This window comes from Lactuca virosa, chromosome 7 (assembly GCF_052849685.1).
Source record: "Lactuca virosa cultivar CGN04683 chromosome 7, Lactuca_virosa_CGN04683_v6, whole genome shotgun sequence".
NCBI lineage: Eukaryota > Viridiplantae > Streptophyta > Magnoliopsida > Asterales > Asteraceae > Lactuca > Lactuca virosa.
In genome coordinates, this window is record NC_136432.1 from 13,033,670 (window position 1) to 13,053,946 (window position 20,277).

General features: G+C 34.6%; 1 protein-coding gene and 1 long non-coding RNA gene across 2 annotated transcripts; one reads left to right on the plus strand and one right to left on the minus strand.

The window, feature by feature from the left end:
* The first annotated feature begins 10,645 nt into the window (after positions 1-10,645).
* On the plus strand, positions 10,646-12,394 carry LOC145126204 (Tetratricopeptide repeat (TPR)-like superfamily protein). Its single transcript, XM_079061604.1, has 2 exons — positions 10,646-11,307; positions 11,536-12,394. Exons 1-2 carry the CDS (start codon positions 10,870-10,872, stop codon positions 12,304-12,306), a joined length of 1,209 nt encoding a protein of 402 aa, XP_078917730.1. The 5' UTR covers positions 10,646-10,869; the 3' UTR covers positions 12,307-12,394.
* A 4,464-nt stretch (positions 12,395-16,858) lies between these two features.
* LOC145126131 (uncharacterized) lies at positions 16,859-17,678 on the minus strand. The gene is made up of 3 exons (XR_013716349.1): positions 17,458-17,678; positions 17,214-17,313; positions 16,859-17,128 (listed from the first exon to the last, which is right to left on the minus strand). It is a non-coding gene; the product is annotated as an uncharacterized LOC145126131 (long non-coding RNA).
* Positions 17,679-20,277: the final 2,599 nt, after the last annotated feature.

The following is a 20,277-nucleotide window of genomic DNA, read 5'->3' on the forward strand; positions in this document are numbered from 1 at the left end:
CGAGATTAATTTTTAAAAAAATTTGGGGGGCGGGGGTGGGGGCGGGAGTGGGATTAAACCCCGTTTTATTTTCAGGACCGGGGGCGGGAGTGGGTCTTTCCGTCTCGTTCTCCCGCGGGGGTTCCATTTGTATATTTATATAAAAAATATATATATATTTAATACAAAAATACAATATATGATCTAATTTTAGGTTTTCTTGACTTTCTTCCATTTCATATCATATGATGATACGATAGTGAATTCATCATATATTTTTAGACATGTCATATATATATATATATATATATATATATATATATATATATATATATATATATATATATATATATATATATATTTGTAATGTTGGATTTTTCGTATTTTATATTTGAAAGTTTGTTCGATTTATCGTTTTATAATGTTGAATTTGTAATGTTGGATTTTTAAGCTTATAAAACGGGGGAACGAGGGTTGGGGCGGGATTGGGGGCTATGTAAACGGGGGATTCGGGGGTGGGGGCAGGGGCAATAACTGATTTCATGGGCGGGGGTGGGGGCAACTATTTCCGCTCCCGTTTGGTCTTGTTGACATCCCTAAACCCAAGCGGTGCCGTCGTTTCCATCTCTTCCCTTCCATCTGTGTCAATATCCTCATCTCTGCCACCATCGAGCTTCATCTGCGCCATCGAGATTTCTCTGTGTCGATTCACTTGCAAATCAAATTTTTCTCACACAGATGAATCGTCAATCTCCAATGCCGATTCGATTTAGGTTTAATTTCTGAATCTCGTGGTGTTCGTTAGAAGCACGATTCTTTCTGTTGATGTGCTGGAAAAATGGGAGTTCCTTGTGTTGGATTAATGTCTAAGTCCATAACTATAATTGGTAAGACTTGACCCGACCCGGCATGGTCCATTTGGGTTGCATGACATCATGCATTTGGATAGACTATAATGAGAGAAATAACACTTAAGGTTGGTTAATATATTATAAGTTCTAATATATATTAATAAGGTTATTTAATTAGTATTGATCAAGAATTAATTTGGAATTAATTAAGTGATCAAAAGGAGACGAATTAAATATATGGGTTGATTGTGTAAATCATTCATTCTTATATATGTGGGCTTGTGATCCAAGATTCCTCATGTTGGACTAAGTCCATGGCGTGACCCATGGATACTCCATGGAGGTTAAAATCCATGGAGCATAAGGAATGGGTAAAGTTATGAGTTACATGGTGTAACCCTAATAGCCACCATATAAAAGAATCCCATGGCTCAAGAAATCGGGCACTAATGTGTGAGTGTGAGGGCTAGACGATTTCAAGGAGTGTTCAAGTTTCTCTCAAGTTATTCCAAGTGTATTTGGTGTTGTGTGAACCATTTGAGGTGTCACACTTGGGGCACTAGGCACTCAAGCTTCATGAAGACATTCTACATCAAAGAGGTATGTATTCTATCTTGTTATATTTATTATTTTGTATGCTAGATTAGGATAATACCTTGGATGTTCATAATTGTATGTATAATAGAGAAAACATAGATCCAAGGTATTTAGGGTTGCATGTACACTTAGGAGTGTTAGAATGCTCATAACCCAACAGTGGTATCAGAGCCTGGTTTGTTTTTCTTGTTATACTTGCAAAAGTAGCTGAAAAATCGAGTTGGATGCATATATTCGATTGTTTTGGCTGGAACTGGACTAGGAACATTACCCTAAGATGTTTTTGTAAACTTGTTTTTGATGTGGTAATGTTCATGCTAATCCAATTTCTAAGATAATTGTCATAATTTCAAGATTTGTATTAGTTTGTATGTTCATGCTAATTTCTTGAAGATTGATGATTTGAATTATCTTGTTCTTATGAGGTTCTTAGATTAATAGAAAAATTGTGTGAAATAGTTGTTTTCAATCCATTTTAATCTAAGAGTTGATTCCAAAGTGTGTTTTTGTAACTTGTCCTCAAGTTATATGAAAAGTCACATTTAAGAATCATAAAACTCATAAAAGTTGGCAAAGGTTACAAAATGAAGAGTCTAGTTCTAATTAAATGGTTTTATGACTCCATAACTTGTCCTCAAGTTATGGAGGTTCAAGAGTCTCTTCATTAAATTAAAAAAAAAGTGTAACCTTAATTAGTTCCATAAGTTACAATAAAAAAAGTTATTTTTTTTATTAATTAGTTTAAAGTCTTCCATAACTTGTCCTCAAGTTATGGAACTTGAAGAGTTTTTTTTTAATTAAAACTACTTTAAACTCATAAGTTATGGAATTAATTAGTTTTGAATAGTTTCAAAACTTGCCCTCAAGTTTTGGAATTTGAAAAGTTTTCACTTATGAATACTTTAATTCCAAGTTAGCCCTTAGAATTTTAAAAGTTAAAATTCAACCCTTATACTTTATAATATTATAAGTTAATAATATTTATATATATGTATAAGAGTAAAGTCAGTCTTACCGTTAGTAGGCCTCATTCACGAAGCCGATCTATAAGGGGGGTATAAGGTTACTGCCTATAAAATGGCAGTTTAATGGGTGTCCACTCTCACCCACCGCTTCCTTGACTGGTGGAGGGTCGTTAGCCGAACGGGTAGGACAAGGACTATAATTCTCCTTTCATTAAAAGTATTAATGATAAATACTAAGTAACTAAACTCTTATTAATACCCAATCTTAGTTACTTAGGAAAATGTGAATTTGGTGCTAACCCATGAAATTACACTTTGCACTTTGCTTAAGTCGTTAGTGGAGCGTGTGTGGTTAACCGGCACACTAACCTGGACTTAACAAGGTAGGCAAAGGGTAACTTAATATTTATCATAGTATCGGTGGAGTGTGTGTGGTTAACCGGCACACTGATTAAGGGGTAAATATTAAGGGTACCAAGTATATTTGCATGGTTATTCACACATTGTTTTGTGATCCTCGGCATCCCAGTCACAAAACCTAAAGGGCACACTCGAGATTGAAACATGCCTTTGAACAGTTCAATGAATCTCAAAGATCTAGGACTTCCAAATCCAATTAAAACCTAATAAATTATTTCGTTTTTCATGGTGGAAATTGGTGAATCGTCATTCACCTACCTTCAAATATTTTATAGCTTGGATTACGGCATCCCTCTTCTAAGTTATAAAATAGTTTGTTGGGTCCTAGCCTTAATATTTCATATTGGGTGTCATATTAAGGAATTTAAATCAACTATCTTGAATATCTCCAAAAAAGATGTATGGTCTAGATATTTATGATCTTCCCAAATCTCTTGAAACAAGCTTTCCTAAATGAAGATGATGTCCCATGGATATCATACTTCTTTCACCTCCTCCAATTATTCTCCCTAACCCACAAGTTCCTAAAAAGTTTAAGGTCACTCAAGCCCTATTGGCAAGGCAAGGTCTAGGTGTGATCACATCTTGGAGATGTAGTCACATATTGACAAGCCGGGAGAGTTGGGTGTCAAAGTCTTGAGAAAGTTGGTGGCTCAACTACTTTCTAAGTCACATAGTGAGTTCTTTTGGGAATCCTATGAAACAGACTAAGACAAGACCCTTAATGATCTTATCTATTTGCTAAGATCAACTTCCTAAAACGCTATGGACATTGACAATGATGACATTGGATATCCAGTAAAGCTCTCTCTTCCCAATGGAAAGGGATCGGCCATAGTCAACTCGGTTGACCCAATGGTAAAGAGAGAGGCGAAGTCTGAGATAATCCCATTATCAAGGGTCCATAGGTAACTATTGCCAAAGGAAGGGGCATTGGTTACGAAGCTGCCAAATTTACCTAAGGATGTTAAAGTCAATAAGTTTGGCTCTACTTCAGGTAAAGTCCATTATCTAACTCTATTAAGTACATGCTGATTCTGATCGCGAAGATGGATTTCAATCGCATGGTTCGGTGATCAGAATTTTGGGCTATTACTTAAGAGTTATGATATTTATATTGCTTAGGAATAGATAACAACAAGGTTTTCATATGGATTGTAAGGATAAGTTTTTCCGCAAGGTTTTAAAATAAAAGAAAAAGGTTTTGATTTTATTTATTTTAAGTATCCTTACAATGGCATTTGTGAAAAGTTGTTGCTTATAAGATTCCATTGATAGCAATATTGGAAAAATGGATTTGATTCTTTCGGTTGTGGTAGTGTCTAATATTACCAAATAAGGAAAGATTCTCATCACCCAAGGTTCAATTGGACCGAAACTTGGAATCATGCAAGTTGTATAGTATGATGAATGAGAACTTTCAGCTTGGAAAATTAAGACTAATTCCTTATGTGAATAAGGAAAGGACTAAGGGATCGAGTACACATTCTTGTGCACTGGTCAAGTCCACCACAAAAGACCAAGAAAGACTATTCGTCATGATTTACTTAAGTTTAGTAAATATGGTTATACTTATAAGTTTAAGTATAAGTCTGTAGCATTGGAGAAGTTTCAATGTGAGACAGAACGAATAAGAAGAATCAAAGTATGGCAGAAAGATAAAAGTTTCTCAAATCTGAAAAGATGGGAGAGTACTTTAGTATCATGTTTATGATCATCTTAATGATTAAGATACCATATCACAATTGGTCCTCTAAAGTCATCTTAGTGCATTCTTATGACTAAGAAGAGGAGTCATGAATTGTTGAAATGGTTAAATCAAAAAGATGAGTCATACTTCGTTCCAAAACAATTCTTAGAGTCATACTCCAAGATTGTAACTTGAGTGACATATCTTAAAGAGGGTTTGTTAACACTAGTCAAATGTAAGAGTAAAAGGTTATCTACTCTTGTACATTTGAAATTGGTAAGTTGTGATGTTTTGGATAAAACAGAGACCAACTTAGGCCAATTATGTAAAGTGTTAGTCTTGATAAAGAATCCGCACTATCTCTTGAATATTTGACCAAGGGAGTCTTATATGTCAAGAGGACAGTGGGAGTCTTAAAGCTCTTGAAAGTTTCAAGACTTAATCAAGAATAACACCTAAAGTCCTTCACTAGCACACGACTTGAGGTTTATAACCTATCGTGTTGAAATTTTTGTGCCTATTCAAGTTGGCTTTGCATAGGAGTTCTGAGAGTTCTCAATTGGTTGCACAACTACTTGGAAGCAATGGCAGGCACCTGAGCTGCCAAATGGCAAGAATTTAAGATTGCACAAGTTTAATCAATATGAGTTTGGATTTGTCCCTAACCTTGTCTTGTGATTATGGTTTTGACAAATTCACATGGATAAGAACACATACACTATTAAATCTAGGTGTCATAAGGTTTCTCTCCGATTCATGAAAATGATGGTGAGGAAACACTTTCACTAAGTAGATTTTAGCTAGATAGCAATTGTGATATTTGCATTCTCAAAGTCGTTAGTGGAGCGTGTGTGGTTTACCGGCACACTAACATGGACTTGTGAGAAGTGGCAAAGGTCTAAACAATTGAGACTATGATTACAACATCCCTTTTCATAGTTCTAAAACTGTTTAGACACACATGTGAGCTATCTAAGAGAGGTGTATGATTTTGATAAGGTTTTATCAAAACAATCTAGTATCAGAAATCTGAACTTTGGTAAGAAAGTCAGCTGATTTCTGAGTACATGTCAAAGCTAGTGGGAGCATAAGTGTTATGCTAATAATCATCATGTTAGTGGGAGCATGATAATTATGACAAAGGTTGCAAGTTAGCAATGTTAATTATAGAAAACAAATGTTTCAATTCGTGAGGTTGCAGGGGTTGAAAAAGTTGTTTTGCTATAATTAAGGGAGAGGAAATTATACTTCATTTCAATTCTAAAAGCTTAGATTGAGATTTTAATCATATTTAATCAAGGATATATATATGAATTTCATGTTGGAATGGCTCAACATAAGGAAATTCTATATATGGGTCCATTATTTGCGTTCTAAAATTCGATTATGATTACGGCATCCATTTTCATAATCTGAATTTTGAGAACTTGGCAAATTGAAATGGAAATATTATAGCAAAAGACTGGTTTAGTCTTTATGTGAGACATCATGAATCGTGTCCCATATGCTTCGGATATAGGATCGATTACATGTGCTATATTCATCCCTTCTAAAATTTTCCAAATGCCTGGAGCATTATGAAGGGAAAAGGTCTAGAATTGGATATGACTAAAATGATTAAGCAATTGTCGAGGACAATCTAAGGTTTACCAAAGATTGGTTGCTCAAGGACAGTTGGAAGTATAATGTTAATTCTGGAAGGACCATATTGACATAATCTGTAAGGAGGCAACTCTTGTTCAGAAGTGATAGTCAAAATGGAATATGGAAATGTTTCAAAGTTAGAAATTATTCAATCTGTGTGAGATTAGGAAACTTAATGAAAGAAGGATGTTTCCAAGGAGCTGATCTCCTTTGGAATGCTCTGTAATGATTGTTGTCAAGTCTTTCTGACTTTGTGCATAATCATTAAGAGGATCAATGCATATAAGTTTAGAATCTAACAGATTTCAGTAAATGGCATGAATTTGGAATTCTTGCATTTGCAGTAAGGATTTGGGACTGTGAAAAGAGGATCATTGGAGTGATGTTCAATTGATCTATTTTACAAAGTAAAGATCATAGACAAACATAGTATGCATACTTGGTGTATGACATGACTAGTGTTTAGAAAACATAGTGTACATGCTTGGAGCATGGGACAACTATTGTTTTAAATTCAAGTATAAAGTTGATAAAACCGAAACAATGAATAATGAGTAATCAGTATGGTGATAAATAAAAGTGTTTATTTATATTCATAGGGTTTGATACCATATTTGATTCATTTATTCTTGTGTTTCACTTTGCATGTTTTGACTTCCAGAATAACTAAGTCGCTCTTCCTGAATGATTAAGTTATTCAAACCATCCACAGTCGGTCATATGTTGGAAGTAGATATGAATCAAGACTGTCATGGGTTGGTTTGTAGAGGTCCAAGTTGGTGGACAAAGTGGTGCTACAACACTCATGAGTGCTCATAAGTTCTGAGTATTGGATTCAACCCGCGCTCATTTGAATCACTTCATGGATTTTATCACGAGTGATCATGAGACGATAATATCTTATATTCTTCAAACCTAGAGATATGAGTTGTTACTATGAGTTGGTTATACATTGATTGCACGAAAACGCATTGGTAACTCGATGTTATAAAACGTGCCTTTGTGTATGATTCAACAAGTAGTAGAACAAGCCATATGAGTCGAAGTTTATCCATTCCTTTTACCTTCGGGATAAAAGCGATATCTGTGGGCCCCTCGATGATTTAAAGATGATACAAGTGAGTGCTTGGCCAAGCCAGGACTGATTTGATTTGTTCAATCAGTCAGTCATCATGAATCGAAAATCGGGAAACAACAAATGGACAGAGAGAATGATTGATAATCCATGTCTCAGTCCATATGATATCTAGAATGGAGGAATATATGATCCCTTATCTAATGGACAAGTCATTGACAAAGGTCAGAGTTAATCGACAAGGTCAGAGTTAGACAGAAGCTTTTGAGAGCTACGATTGCTGATCGGTTCCTGAAGTCATACGCAATAATAGTTTTAGACTTATCCAAGTGGGAGACTGTTGGATTAATGTCTAAGTCCATAACTATAATTGGTAAGACTTGACCCGACCCGGCATGGTCCATTTGGGTTGCATGGCATCATGCATTTGGATAGACTATAATGAGAGAAATAACACTTAAGGTTGGTTAATATATTATAAGTTCTAATATATATTAATAAGGTTATTTAATTAGTATTGATCAAGAATTAATTTGGAATTAATTAAGTGATCAAAAGGAGACTAATTAAATATATGGGTTGATTGTGTAAATCATTCATTCTTATATATGTGGGCTTGTGATCCAAGATTCCTTATGTTGGACTAAGTCCATGGGGTGACCCATGGATACTCCATGGAGGTTAAAATCCATGGAGCATAAGGAATGGGTAAAGTTATGAGTTACATGGTGTAACCCTAATAGCCACCATATAAAAGAATCCCATGGCTCAAGAAATCGGGCACTAATGTGTGAGTGTGAGGGCTAGACGATTTCAAGGAGTGTTCAAGTTTCTCTCAAGTTATTCCAAGTGTATTTGGTGTTGTGTGAACCATTTGAGGTGTCACACTTGGGGCACTAGGCACTCAAGCTTCATGAAGACATTCTACATCAAAGAGGTATGTATTCTATCTTGTTATATTTATTATTTTGTATGCTAGATTAGGATAATACCTTGGATGTTCATAATTGTATGTATAATAGAGAAAACATAGATCCAATGTATTTAGGGTTGCATGTACACTTAGGAGTGTTAGAATGCTCATAACCCAACACCTTGTTCATCTTAGTTTTTTTCTTCATCCGAGTTTAACTAGGTTTTGGTTGGTTGCATCATCTATTTTTCAAAATTATGAAGTATTTGAATTATGAATCAGAACTAGAACTACTTAAGGATTTTTGTGTATTTTTTAAATTTTCTTTGTGTTTATGTATGTGTTTAATTTTCTGTGTGTACATTTAATTTTGTGAGTGTGTGTTCTTGATTTATAGGTTTAAATGTTTTAAATTTCTACGTGTTAATTATGGGTTGTTACATAGATTCGTTAGTAGAGGAGATAAGTTTGCAGGTGGAAGTGCTTAATACAGAATGAGAAGGGTATTGCGGTCATCAAAGATAGATGAGAAAAAGTTTAACCTTATTGACACTGTTGAGAGGAATACGATTGGTATGTAGCAAAAAATATGTTTTTTTTTTCCAGATGATAGATGAGAGAGAGAGAGAGAGAGTACGGTGGGGGCGGTGTTGGCATTTTTTAAAATCAAAATAGTATTAAAATAATTATAGAAAAATGAAAAAAAGAAATTAAAAGGGCATAACCGTCTTTTTAAGTTTTTTTTGAACCAAAATCACGGAAAATTTTTGATTTTGGACATTCTATGCAAGTTGAAAAGTTTTTGAACTCTATCTACAGTTTTTTGAGTGAATTGCAAATTTGGTCCTTGTGGTTAGAAAAATGGGCATAATGTCCAAAATCTTTTCAACTTGTATCATTGGTCCAAAATCAGATTTTTTTTGTGGTTTTGGTCCCTTCAAAACTTGAAAGGACTGTTTTGCATTTTAATTTATTTTTAACATTTTTTAAAGATTTATCCAAGTATTTTTTAGACAAAACAACAAAATTGGTCCTTGTGGTTTGCGAAAACTGTGGATAGGTTTAAAAAAGTTCCCAACTTGCATGAAAGGTTCAAAATTAAGAAATTCCTGTGATTTTAGCTCAAAAAAACTTGAAAAGATGGTTATACCATTTTATTTTCTTTTTTATAATTTTTATAATTATTCTAATACCATTTTAACTTAAAATAAAAAGAAAAGAAAAGAGTTATCCTCGACCTACCCCCCACACCCCCACCGTTTTATTTCTCTTTCTCTTTATGTTTTTCTCTCACTCTCACTCTCTCTCACAAACACATACACAAAGAGTACAAACAGTTACCCTCTTCATCTTCTCCGACCATCTCATCCAAGAAACCTTTAATCCATAATCAAACCTACGTATGAAAACTTAAAATAAAAAACAAAATTTTGTCTATCCAAAAATACTTAAAATAAAAAACTTAAGAAATCCAAAAATAAAAATAAAAGGGTAAAGTCTTTTCAAGTATTTCAGGGACCAAAATCACGAGATTTTTCAGATTTTGGATCTTTCATGCAAGTTGAAAACTTTTTGGACCATATCCATAGTTTTTTGAAAACCATAAAGACCAATTTTGAAATTTTGTCTATTTTTTAAATTAAAATAAAAAACAAATCCCTCCACCATGTATCTCTGTGCACGACCCTACACTGTATCCCCATAAACACCACCACCAAATTTGTCGGCCACGACTCTTCCCACCCAGTATAATCATTCTCACTTCTTGACGCAAAAACATATACACACACACAAATACCTACAAATTAAACATAAATAAACCAAAAAAAAACGAGATTTACAAACATACATACAAGAGATTTAAACACATAAAGAACAAAATCAAAACTTTGTGTTTAGGGAACAATAGGTATAAAATCATGGAGAAAACTAGCAAAAACAATAATTCCAATCATTTAAGCAACATGTTACAGAAAACTATGATTGGATTGTTGAACCTAAACCAAACAAAAATCCCAAATAACACAAATCCACAAAAACTTGTTCGAAAATCATGTTCTCATTGACAACACATTGTCTGGTGAAGAAGGCTTAACACATTGTCTGGTGAAGAAGGCTTAGGTGATTCAAGGACCCATAAAAGAAAAATCGATACTCATGTCACTATGTACCTTTTTTCAAGCACCAAGTCGCTATTAAATAAAGAACAATCGGTCGAGCACACGCCGTATTTGAAAAAGAGTTCTATTGTGCTTCAACACCAAATCTCACCACCATTCGCCACCCCAATACAATCACAACACCACCACATCGTGGTCCCACATATGGGTACTTACATTTCTTCTTATTTTTCTCATCTCTATCTTGCAGTTTCTCTTTTGACCCAGACCACAAAAAGATTCTTATTTTGGACTGAATTGATACAAGTTAAATTTTTTTTGGACCTTATATACATTCTATTTGTAAACAAGGGACCAAATTTCTTTCTAAAATATGTAAAAAAACAAAAGTTAACCTTCATCCTATCTGATTCATCCTTCAGTTTGCACTCTCGCCTGCAGCAAACTCATCCCCTCTTTTTTGTGTGCTCTGGCTATCATGAGTTCCGGCTGATTTTAGAACCAAAAATCAGCAAGGTTTGCGATGTGATTCTGTTTCCATGACCTGATTTTTCGTCAATGCTCTTCAGTTTCATGAATTTTGTCTAGGTTTACCTGTTCCCTTTCCTTGTAATCATGTTAGCTTTCTCCAACCATAACTGTACTCTAATATGCAAAATTCAAGTGTCACATTGCTCGCATTCATGGAAACAATCTTCGTTTACAAAACTAACAAATTTAAACCTTCTAAAACCCCAAATTTTCCGGTTGGTATGTGCCGTTGGCGACCTAGGGCAAATGCAGAAAGTTGAAGATGAGAAACCGCGGATTAGATGGGCGGAAATCAACCTTGATGAAATCAATGACGCGCAAAGGATTCATATATCTCGATTGCCGAAAAACATGACTAATCGATGCAGAGCCTTGATGAAACAATTGATTTGTTTTTCGCCTGAAAAAACTAACCTATCGATATTGTTGGCTGCGTGGGTAAGGAGTATGAAGCCTGTTCGAGCTGATTGGCTTGTTGTTCTCAAAGAAATGGGAAACATGAATCATCCATTGCGTTTCGAGGTATAGTTTTCTTAAATTTTATTCTCACTGATAAAATTTTCGCGAATCTGTTCAACCTTCCTTTGCATTTTTCTGCATAAATGTGTCGATTTCTTTATTCATGTTTAGATGATTGACATACCTCTTCATCGGACTTCAACATTTTGAGTTGGAAAGGATTAATTTTCCATCAACAAATCGATATATAAGTATTAACTAATTTTCCTGATTTCTGAAATCTTGATATAGGTGGCGGAATTTGCCCTTCTTGAAGAATCATTTGAACCCAATATCCGTGACTATACAAAGATCATTCATGGTTATGCTAAGCAAAGTCGATTACAAGATGCTGAAAACACATTACAAGCCATGAGAAATGAAGGTCTTGAATGCGATCAAGTAATTTTAACATCTTTAATTCACATGTATAGTAAATCTGGAAAATTCAATCTTGCAAAAGATACATTTGAAAAAATGAAGCTTCTGAGTCTTCCTTTAGATAACCGAGCTTACGGGTCAATGGTTATGGCATACATTAGAGCCGGAATGTTAAAAGAAGGAGCAATTCTACTTAAAGAAATGGAATCTCAACAAGTTTATGCCAAAAGTGAAGTTTACAAGGCGATGTTAAGAGCATACTCCATGAGTGGCGATAGTGTGGGATCTCAAAGAATCTTTGATGCAATTCAAATTGCGGGTATTATTCCTGATGATAAAATATGCACACTTTTAATTAACGCATATGTAACTTCGGGTCAAAATCGAGAAGCTTGTGTTGCATTTGAGAATATGAGGAGAGCGGGTATTAGACCCAATGATAAGTGTGTGGCTTTGATGTTGGATGTTTATGAGAAGGAGAAGAAGCTTAAGGAAGTGTTGGATTTTTTGATGGATTTGGAGAGTGATGGGATTATGATTGGGAAAGAAGCTTCCGAGAAATTGGCTCGTTGGTTTCGGGAATTGGGAGTTGTAGAAGAAGTTGAGCTTGTCCTAAGAGATTATGGTTCAATAGAGGTGTAATATAATGTGAATTTACTCGAGTTAAATGCAAGAATTGGTAACATACTTTCTTATATTTGCCTATTACAACATCCCCCTTTTTTTTGTTTCTTTTGATTATAACATTGTACCTATAGTACCGGGCAAACTATTTTTTCTCAGGAGGGCATTTACGTCTTTTGTATAGACGAGAGATCGAGAGTGAGTTTCTATCCTACCTTGTTCCATCTTTTTAGATGGGATAGAGATTGCAGTTTTGTCTCATTGACATCTCAGATGCATGCATGACATGCGTGATGCAGTCTGTTATGCTCTATAATGCATACGAAACTAAGATGGGACCCACACAAAGTAGATAAAGAAGAAAAATGATACAAACAAATGAAAATTATCATTTAACTTGATTCTTAGTTTTATTGCAGATGAAATTGTATCTATTTATGTAATGCCACCGAGGAAGTGTTGTTTTTAAGGTAAAAATAATTAAAAAAAAAAAATTCAATCTTAGGGGCCAAAACTATGAATTTGGAGGCAAGAGAATTAGAACTTCTATAACTATATTCCACTCCGGTCCAGGCGATATTAAAGAAGCAATGCTCTTTTCCAACATATAGATGACCAAACTTTCTTTATTTAGATTTTAACTTATTAATGTCGATGAAAATGGCTAGGAAATATTGTTAGAATTAGTTGTAGGTTGATAATAGATTATAAATATCTCAAAATGGATGCAACGAGTTGTATCTTAGTGATGTTACGGAAGTATCAAAAGAGGGATGAAGTAGAAAATATGAAAAATATGGTGTGTGTGCATGTGTTTAGTAATCATCATTAGATAAGAACCTAAATCAATAAAAATTACATGCAGTTACACCGTAGTTGCCACCGTTACAAATCCAATTAGTCAAAAATCTTTTTCAAGACAATCCTCTCACTGAAACACACAATTCTCTCCGCCCGTTCACTCCTTTCACCGATAAATTTTGTCAAATCATAACCACATGTGTCCTTCAAATTCCTCCAAATATGTCTACCCGTAACCACCATCACAAACGTGTTTCTGTAGTAGTAATACTGCTTGTTTATCTGTTGCGACCCAAACATAGTTGCACCAAAACTTAACTTGTTATAAGCAACCTACTTTCATTACTTTCATTACTTGTTTAGTATATCATCATATTTTTGAAACATTTTATAATCCCCCATCCTTTATTTTAAACATATATTATATTTGGAATTGATTTTTATTTTATTTTATTTTTTATTTTTTAAACTATGTAGCTATAAAAATACTCATTTTCATTATAATTATTTATAAATTTGATTAATTAGTTAAAATAAAAATATTATTGATTAGAAAGATAAAATGTGATACCATAATCGATAATTTAGTGATTGAAGAATATTAAATGGTTGATTAATCGTAACAAAATCAGTCATATGCTCCAATGTTTTTAAATATTTAATGTACAACGTCCCGAAAATTCATAGAAAAATTTTCATTTTTAAAACAATAATTCATACAACAATTTGTTCCCAAAACCATTCAAGGTGAAAAATAGTATTTAAACATCATAGTAAAAATTATCAACGCAAAATAAACTCTGGGGGATGTTGTGCAGTCACGCCATGCCCTTCCCTTTCGTACTAGAAGTACATGGAACCATAAACATGAAACCGTAAGTATAAAGCTTAGTGAGTTCTCCAAAATACCACATACCATATATATCATTGGGCCTAGCCTGCACATTGGGCCCAACACATAATAATGGGCCTAGCCCTTCCTAATAAATGGGACCAGCCCAACATACAATTGGGCCTAGCCCGACATACTATGGGCCCAACCCACTCATGCAAATAGACCCAGCCCTACATGCACGCCATTGGCCCAACCCAACATACAATACAAGTGTCACACAGACAACTAGCATCCTACATAACACATTCCAATGGGCCGACATTGGTGCCTTTGACCCCCAAGTATAGTGATGAGACTCACCTGAATCACGAATCAGCTAAACCACAACTAAAAGCCTAACAACCGTTGTTACAATACTCCTATCACATCATACAAGGTCCAACCTTAGACTACACACTAAAATCAACAATCTTGACCAAAAGTCAACCTAGATCAAAAGTCAACATCCCATAATGATGTCAACTATTCAGCCTCACGTCGTGACCAACCCTTGGTCACGTCGTGACCAACCCTTGGTCACGTCGTGAGAGCACTTTCCAACTCGAATCGACTCAACCCAACTATCTCAGACAAGGAAAATCATATGAGCTGACCTCACGACGTGAGCAACCTTCTCTCACGTCGTGAGCCCTAGATAAAGCAGCAAAAAATGAGATATTCTAATCTCACGTTCTGAGACCTCATGTCTTACGTCGTGAGCACAGTCTCAAGCCAAAATCCAAAGATTTAAGTCCCTAATCCATTAAGCCTTTTACTCTAACTTTCCAGAAGGTCTTATAACTCCATAATACACTTGAAAGTCGATGCTTTTAAGACATCTATGTCCAATACATGTCTAGATCTCATTTGGGTAAAAAATTAAAGAAAAGGTCATCCAACTTTCATGCAAGGTTCCAAAACCCAACCATTCACTAGATCTGAACTTCATGACACTCTAAAGACCCTTATAACCTATAAAGTTGCAAACTTTATGGTTTCCATTCATTCAAACTTGCTCAATCAAAGAGAAAAGTTGGACAAAACTTAGATCTAGCCACAAACAACAATAAAGATGGAAGCTTTGACACTTACAAGAGTCTAACAACAATGTAAAGTGAAGAAGATGATGATTCCTTGCAAGCCTCACCAAAAGATCACCTTTTTTTTTTCTTCTTCTTCAAACCAAGAAATGTTCCAAAAAGGCCAAGATTCAAACAAGGAATGAATGCTAGGGTTTTCTGGGGTGAAAGAGGTTTGGAGGCTGATAATGAACCGGTTTAGAGGGGCTTAAATACGAAGGAAATCCTAAAAGATCATGAGCTTGGGTTGCATCAGCTCTCAAGTCGTGAGCCTCTATGTCTCACGTCGTGAGATCAGTCCGAAACACTATTCACATAACAACCCTTCTTACGTCGTGACCACTAAAAAGGTCACGTCGTGAGGCCCTATTTCTTCCAAAATTCAACATTTTCACTCCCTGAAACCCTAAACCGATCCATCCCGGAAAACGGGTGTTACATAATGAGTAATGATAAGTCCATGAAATTAAATTCATTAGAGATGCTATAAATATGTCAGATGATTTGGAATATAAATCTTCCTTTATTAGATTTTTACACAAAAGTTACACCATAACAAATGTGTCATCGTTTCACAATTATGACAAATAAAAACACGTCTAGGTAACGGATTTGTTGGAAGTGTTCAAATATGACCATTATGACAGGTTGTAACTTGCTACAGCCGATCATAATGGTTATATGTGAACACTTTGAACAAATTTGTTATCTATATGTGTGCAAAAAAAAGGAAGTTACCCATATGTGAACAAAACGAAAAGATAATTACCTTGATAAGTCATATTCCCAGGGCCAAAACTATGAATTTGGAGGCAAGAGAATTAGAACTTCTATAACTATATTTCCCTCCAATCGAGTTGATATTGAAAGAAACAATTTTCTTTGCCAACGTATAGAATGGTCAAACTTTCTTTATTTAGATTTTAACTTATTAATGTCGATGAAAATAGCTAGGAAATATTGTTAGAATTAGTTGTGGGTTGATAATAGATTATAAATATGCCAAAATGGATTCAACGAATTGTATATAAGTGAGTGAGCCAAAAAATGTTAGGGAAGTATTAAATGATGGATGAAGTAGAAAGTATGAAAAATATGGTGTGTGTGTGTATGTGTTTAGTGATCGTCAATAGAAAAGAAGAACCTAAATCAATAAAAATTACATGTAGTTACATCGTAGTTGCCACCGTTACGAATCGAATTAGTCAAAAATCTTTTTCAAGACAATCCTCTTATTGAAACACACAATTCATCTTTCTCTCCACCTGTTCATCCCGTTCACCGATAAATTTTGTCAAATCATAATGTGTCCTCCAAAATCCAAATTCCTCCAAATCTGTGTACCCATAACCACTATCACCAACGTGCTTCTGTATAGTCCTGCTCGTTTATCTATCGCGCCCCAAACGCAGTTACACCAAAATTTAACTTGTTATAAACAACCTACTTTCATTGCTTGTTTAGTATATCATCCTATTTTTGAAAAAAAATATAATCCCCCTTCTTTATTTTAAACATATATTATATTTGGAGTTGATTTTTTTTATAAACTGTGTAGCTATAAAAATATTCATTTTCATTATAATTATTTATAAATTTGATTACTTAGTTAAAATATAAATATTATTGATTAGAAAGATAAAATGTGATACCATAATTGATAAATTAGTGATTGAAGAATATTAAATGGTTGATGAATGGTAACAAAATCAGTTATATGCTCCACTGTTTTTAAATATTTAATGAGTAGTGATAAGTCCCTAAAATTAAATTCATTAGAGATGCTATAAATATGTCAGATGATTTGGAATATAAATAAACAAAATATAAACCTTCCTTTATTTTTACACAAAAGTTACACCATAAAAAAAGGTGTCATTGTTTCACAATTATGACAAATAAAAACAAGTGGTATTCCGACGCAATATTCCTCACTTAAAACTTATTTTTAGGCAATTTGATTGGCAGCTTCTTCCAGTGCTCCAGCACTCCATGCTCCTTTGTATTGGACAGGCTCTTTTGTTTTATCTGGACCAAATTGTAAAATATATGGGAAATGTGGTACCTTATACTTACCACATAATTCCTGAAAAATTGCAATCGATTAGTAACAATATGGATTAATAGTATTAGTTTAAATTAAAAACTATAATTTTTTTAAGGAATATTACAGGGCATTTCTGACAGTCCACTTCACCAAACTTGACCTTTCCGCACATATTAGCTGAAGCTTTGTCCCATTCAGGTTTAAGGCCTTTAACGGCTCCACACCTATCAGAAAACACATACACACATATAATATATATATATATATATATATATATATATATATATATATATATATATATATATAAAGTTTAAAATTTTATTATTGATAAAGTAAAAAGAATTAGTATATGTGGAATAGTAAATTACTGTGGTATAAGGAACTGGACAATCCATTTGTCTTGGCTTTTCATAACCGTCTGATCAAAGGTACAATCAAACAATTCTTCAGCATGAACGAGATTGAAATTTGAGATGACCGATAAAAAGAAGAAAGAAATCAAGATGAACACTTTTGTCGAGCGATCCATGGTGGAATGGAAAATGATGAAATTGTTGTTGTGTTTGATTTTGATTGATATAGGAATAGGAATAGGAGATACGCGTTTTAAACAGTGAAGTCATCTTGTAATTTGCGGAAACACGGATGGATTACATTTGCTTAGGAATTGATTGGGTCAAATTGCTCCTAGATTAATGGTTTTCTTTTAAACAGGGGAAAAGAATGGTTGTGTTTTTTTTTTTTTTTTTGTTAGTTCGTTATAATAGGAGTGTTGGATTCCATTAAATTATGAACATGATTAATAAATAAACAGAACAGAACAGAACGTAGTGCTACATTTGATTTGATTTAACCCATCTGATGTTTGTATTTTAACATTTATGAAATGTTATTACAGTGTAGTAAGTGCTTGAAAGGGGATCTCTTTCTCTTAACTTTCAGACCTCACATCACTTACAACCATCCTCATTCGCTCCAGCCATCACTTCCACCTCTCTTCCAACTACTGCCACCCATTGCATATGTCTTCAACTACGCGAATCAAAACTCTGCATCGATTGATGAAGGTGACTGGAATCAAGAGAAAACATAGATTGTTTCAATCGATTTTTTTGGGTTTGATTTAGGTCCAGGTTAAAATATATATTTTTTTGGCCATGGCATGAAAGCAAGTCATATATAACATGCACACTTCCCATCTCATCTATTCTTAAAGTCTATCAACTCTATTACAGGTATACTCATCATAGTTGTTATCTCGATCTTGATCTCTATTCTATTGAATGATGTTTCTTTTGATTTTTGTTGTTTGATTTTGTTATTAGTGCTTATTCTCAAACACTTCATCGATTTGTACTCCTTAATTTATATGTGACGTTTTTGGAAGAAAGAGAACTAAACACACACATGTATCATGTATGTATGTAAACAATTGTCTTTCAGTTTAGGTAGCATATATGATTAAGACAGACACGAACGATTAAAGATTTTACAGATTTACAAATCTCCAGTTCCATTTTATAGACCTTAGTTTTATTTTCCAAACTTTGTCTGTTTAGTGTCACCCCCTAAATATTCGGCAAGTGACTTGACTTTTCTTTGTTTCTACAAATTTATCATTTTTGTCACCAGATCAAGAAAATAGCCTGGACTTTGAATTAAACGAGAGTATCTTTCTATACAGTAGAGAGAAAAGCGTGCAACCCCTTCTCATGTTATGCAGCAGACAGGCCTCTCTTTCTCTTTCCTCCCATTCTTATACCTGTTTAATTTTAATGTTTTTGTTTAAATATCTTGAAACAAGTGAGTGTTCTCCTTTGTCGGGTTACGCAACACAACAGTAAGAATCATTTGTAAATTATAATTTTCCCATGAAAACATTCTTTCATTAATCAATGCTATTTATACAAAATACATGAGATGGGCCAATATAATGAGAGGCCACGTATATGGGCTATACTAGAAACATAATACACAATAATAATAATAATAATAATAATAATAATAATACTACGCTAACAGCCCCTAGAGATTGAACGGGGGAGCACCACGAACGTTCAAGGACCGAAAGTCAAGAAACAATACAGAAGGTAAACTCTTGGTAAATATATCAACATATTGAAACTTAGAAGGCACGTGAAGAACACAAACTTGACCGGTTGCAACTTTGTCACGAACAAAATAAAGATCAATCTGAATATGCTTGGTCCGTTGATGTTGAACATGATTGGAGGACATGTACACCGCACTGACATTGTCACAATAGACAAGAGTCGCACGATTTGTCGAATAGTGGAGCTAAAAAAGTAAGTTGCGTATCCAACGTGTATCGGCCACCGCGTTGGCAACCCGACGATATTCAGCATCGACACTATATCTCGAAGCAGTGTTTTGACGTTTGGAAGACCATGATAAGAGATTGTGACTGAGAAACACACAATAGCCAAACATAGATCCTCGAGTGACAGGACAACCAACCCAGTCAACATCAGAGTATGCAATAAGGTCACACGAAGAAGATTGAAAATTTTATAAACCATGATGAGTAGTACCACGAACATATCGCAATATCCGTTTAAGAACAGTGAAATGAGGCTCTCGAGGATCATGCATGTAGAGACAAATTTGTTGAACAGCATACGTAATGTCTGGTCTAGTGAAAGTGAGATACTGGAGAGCACTGACAAGACTACGATACAAATTAGTGGATGATATAAATTAGGATCATCCACTAGTGGGCCCGAGCCATCAACTTTAGATGAAAAATCAGCAGGAGTAGTGGCGGGCTTGCAATTCATCATAGATGCACGCATAAGTATCTCATTGGCATATTTCTCTTGAGACAGAATGTAACGCCCTGTTCCGAATCACTTTCCTAATTTGAGACTGTGGCGTGAAGATGGGTTATCATAAGTCTTAGGGCCTTTGGAGAAGAGAGATCTAGATCCATTTAGGTACGGACGATGTAATTGAGGTGATCCGGGAGTTTGGATTGTGCCTTAGAGCCAAGGGGTAAATCGGTAAAGTGGCAGTTCGATCTCTTTATGAACTTTGGATTTTTGTTCGGAAGGTTTTGAGGTGAGGATAAGTCGATAGATGTGTAGAGCTTCTCACCACCTTTCTGTGGATATAAAGAACGTCAAAAACGAAGTTGAAACGAAGAAGTTATGGTCGTTTGAAGTTGGAGT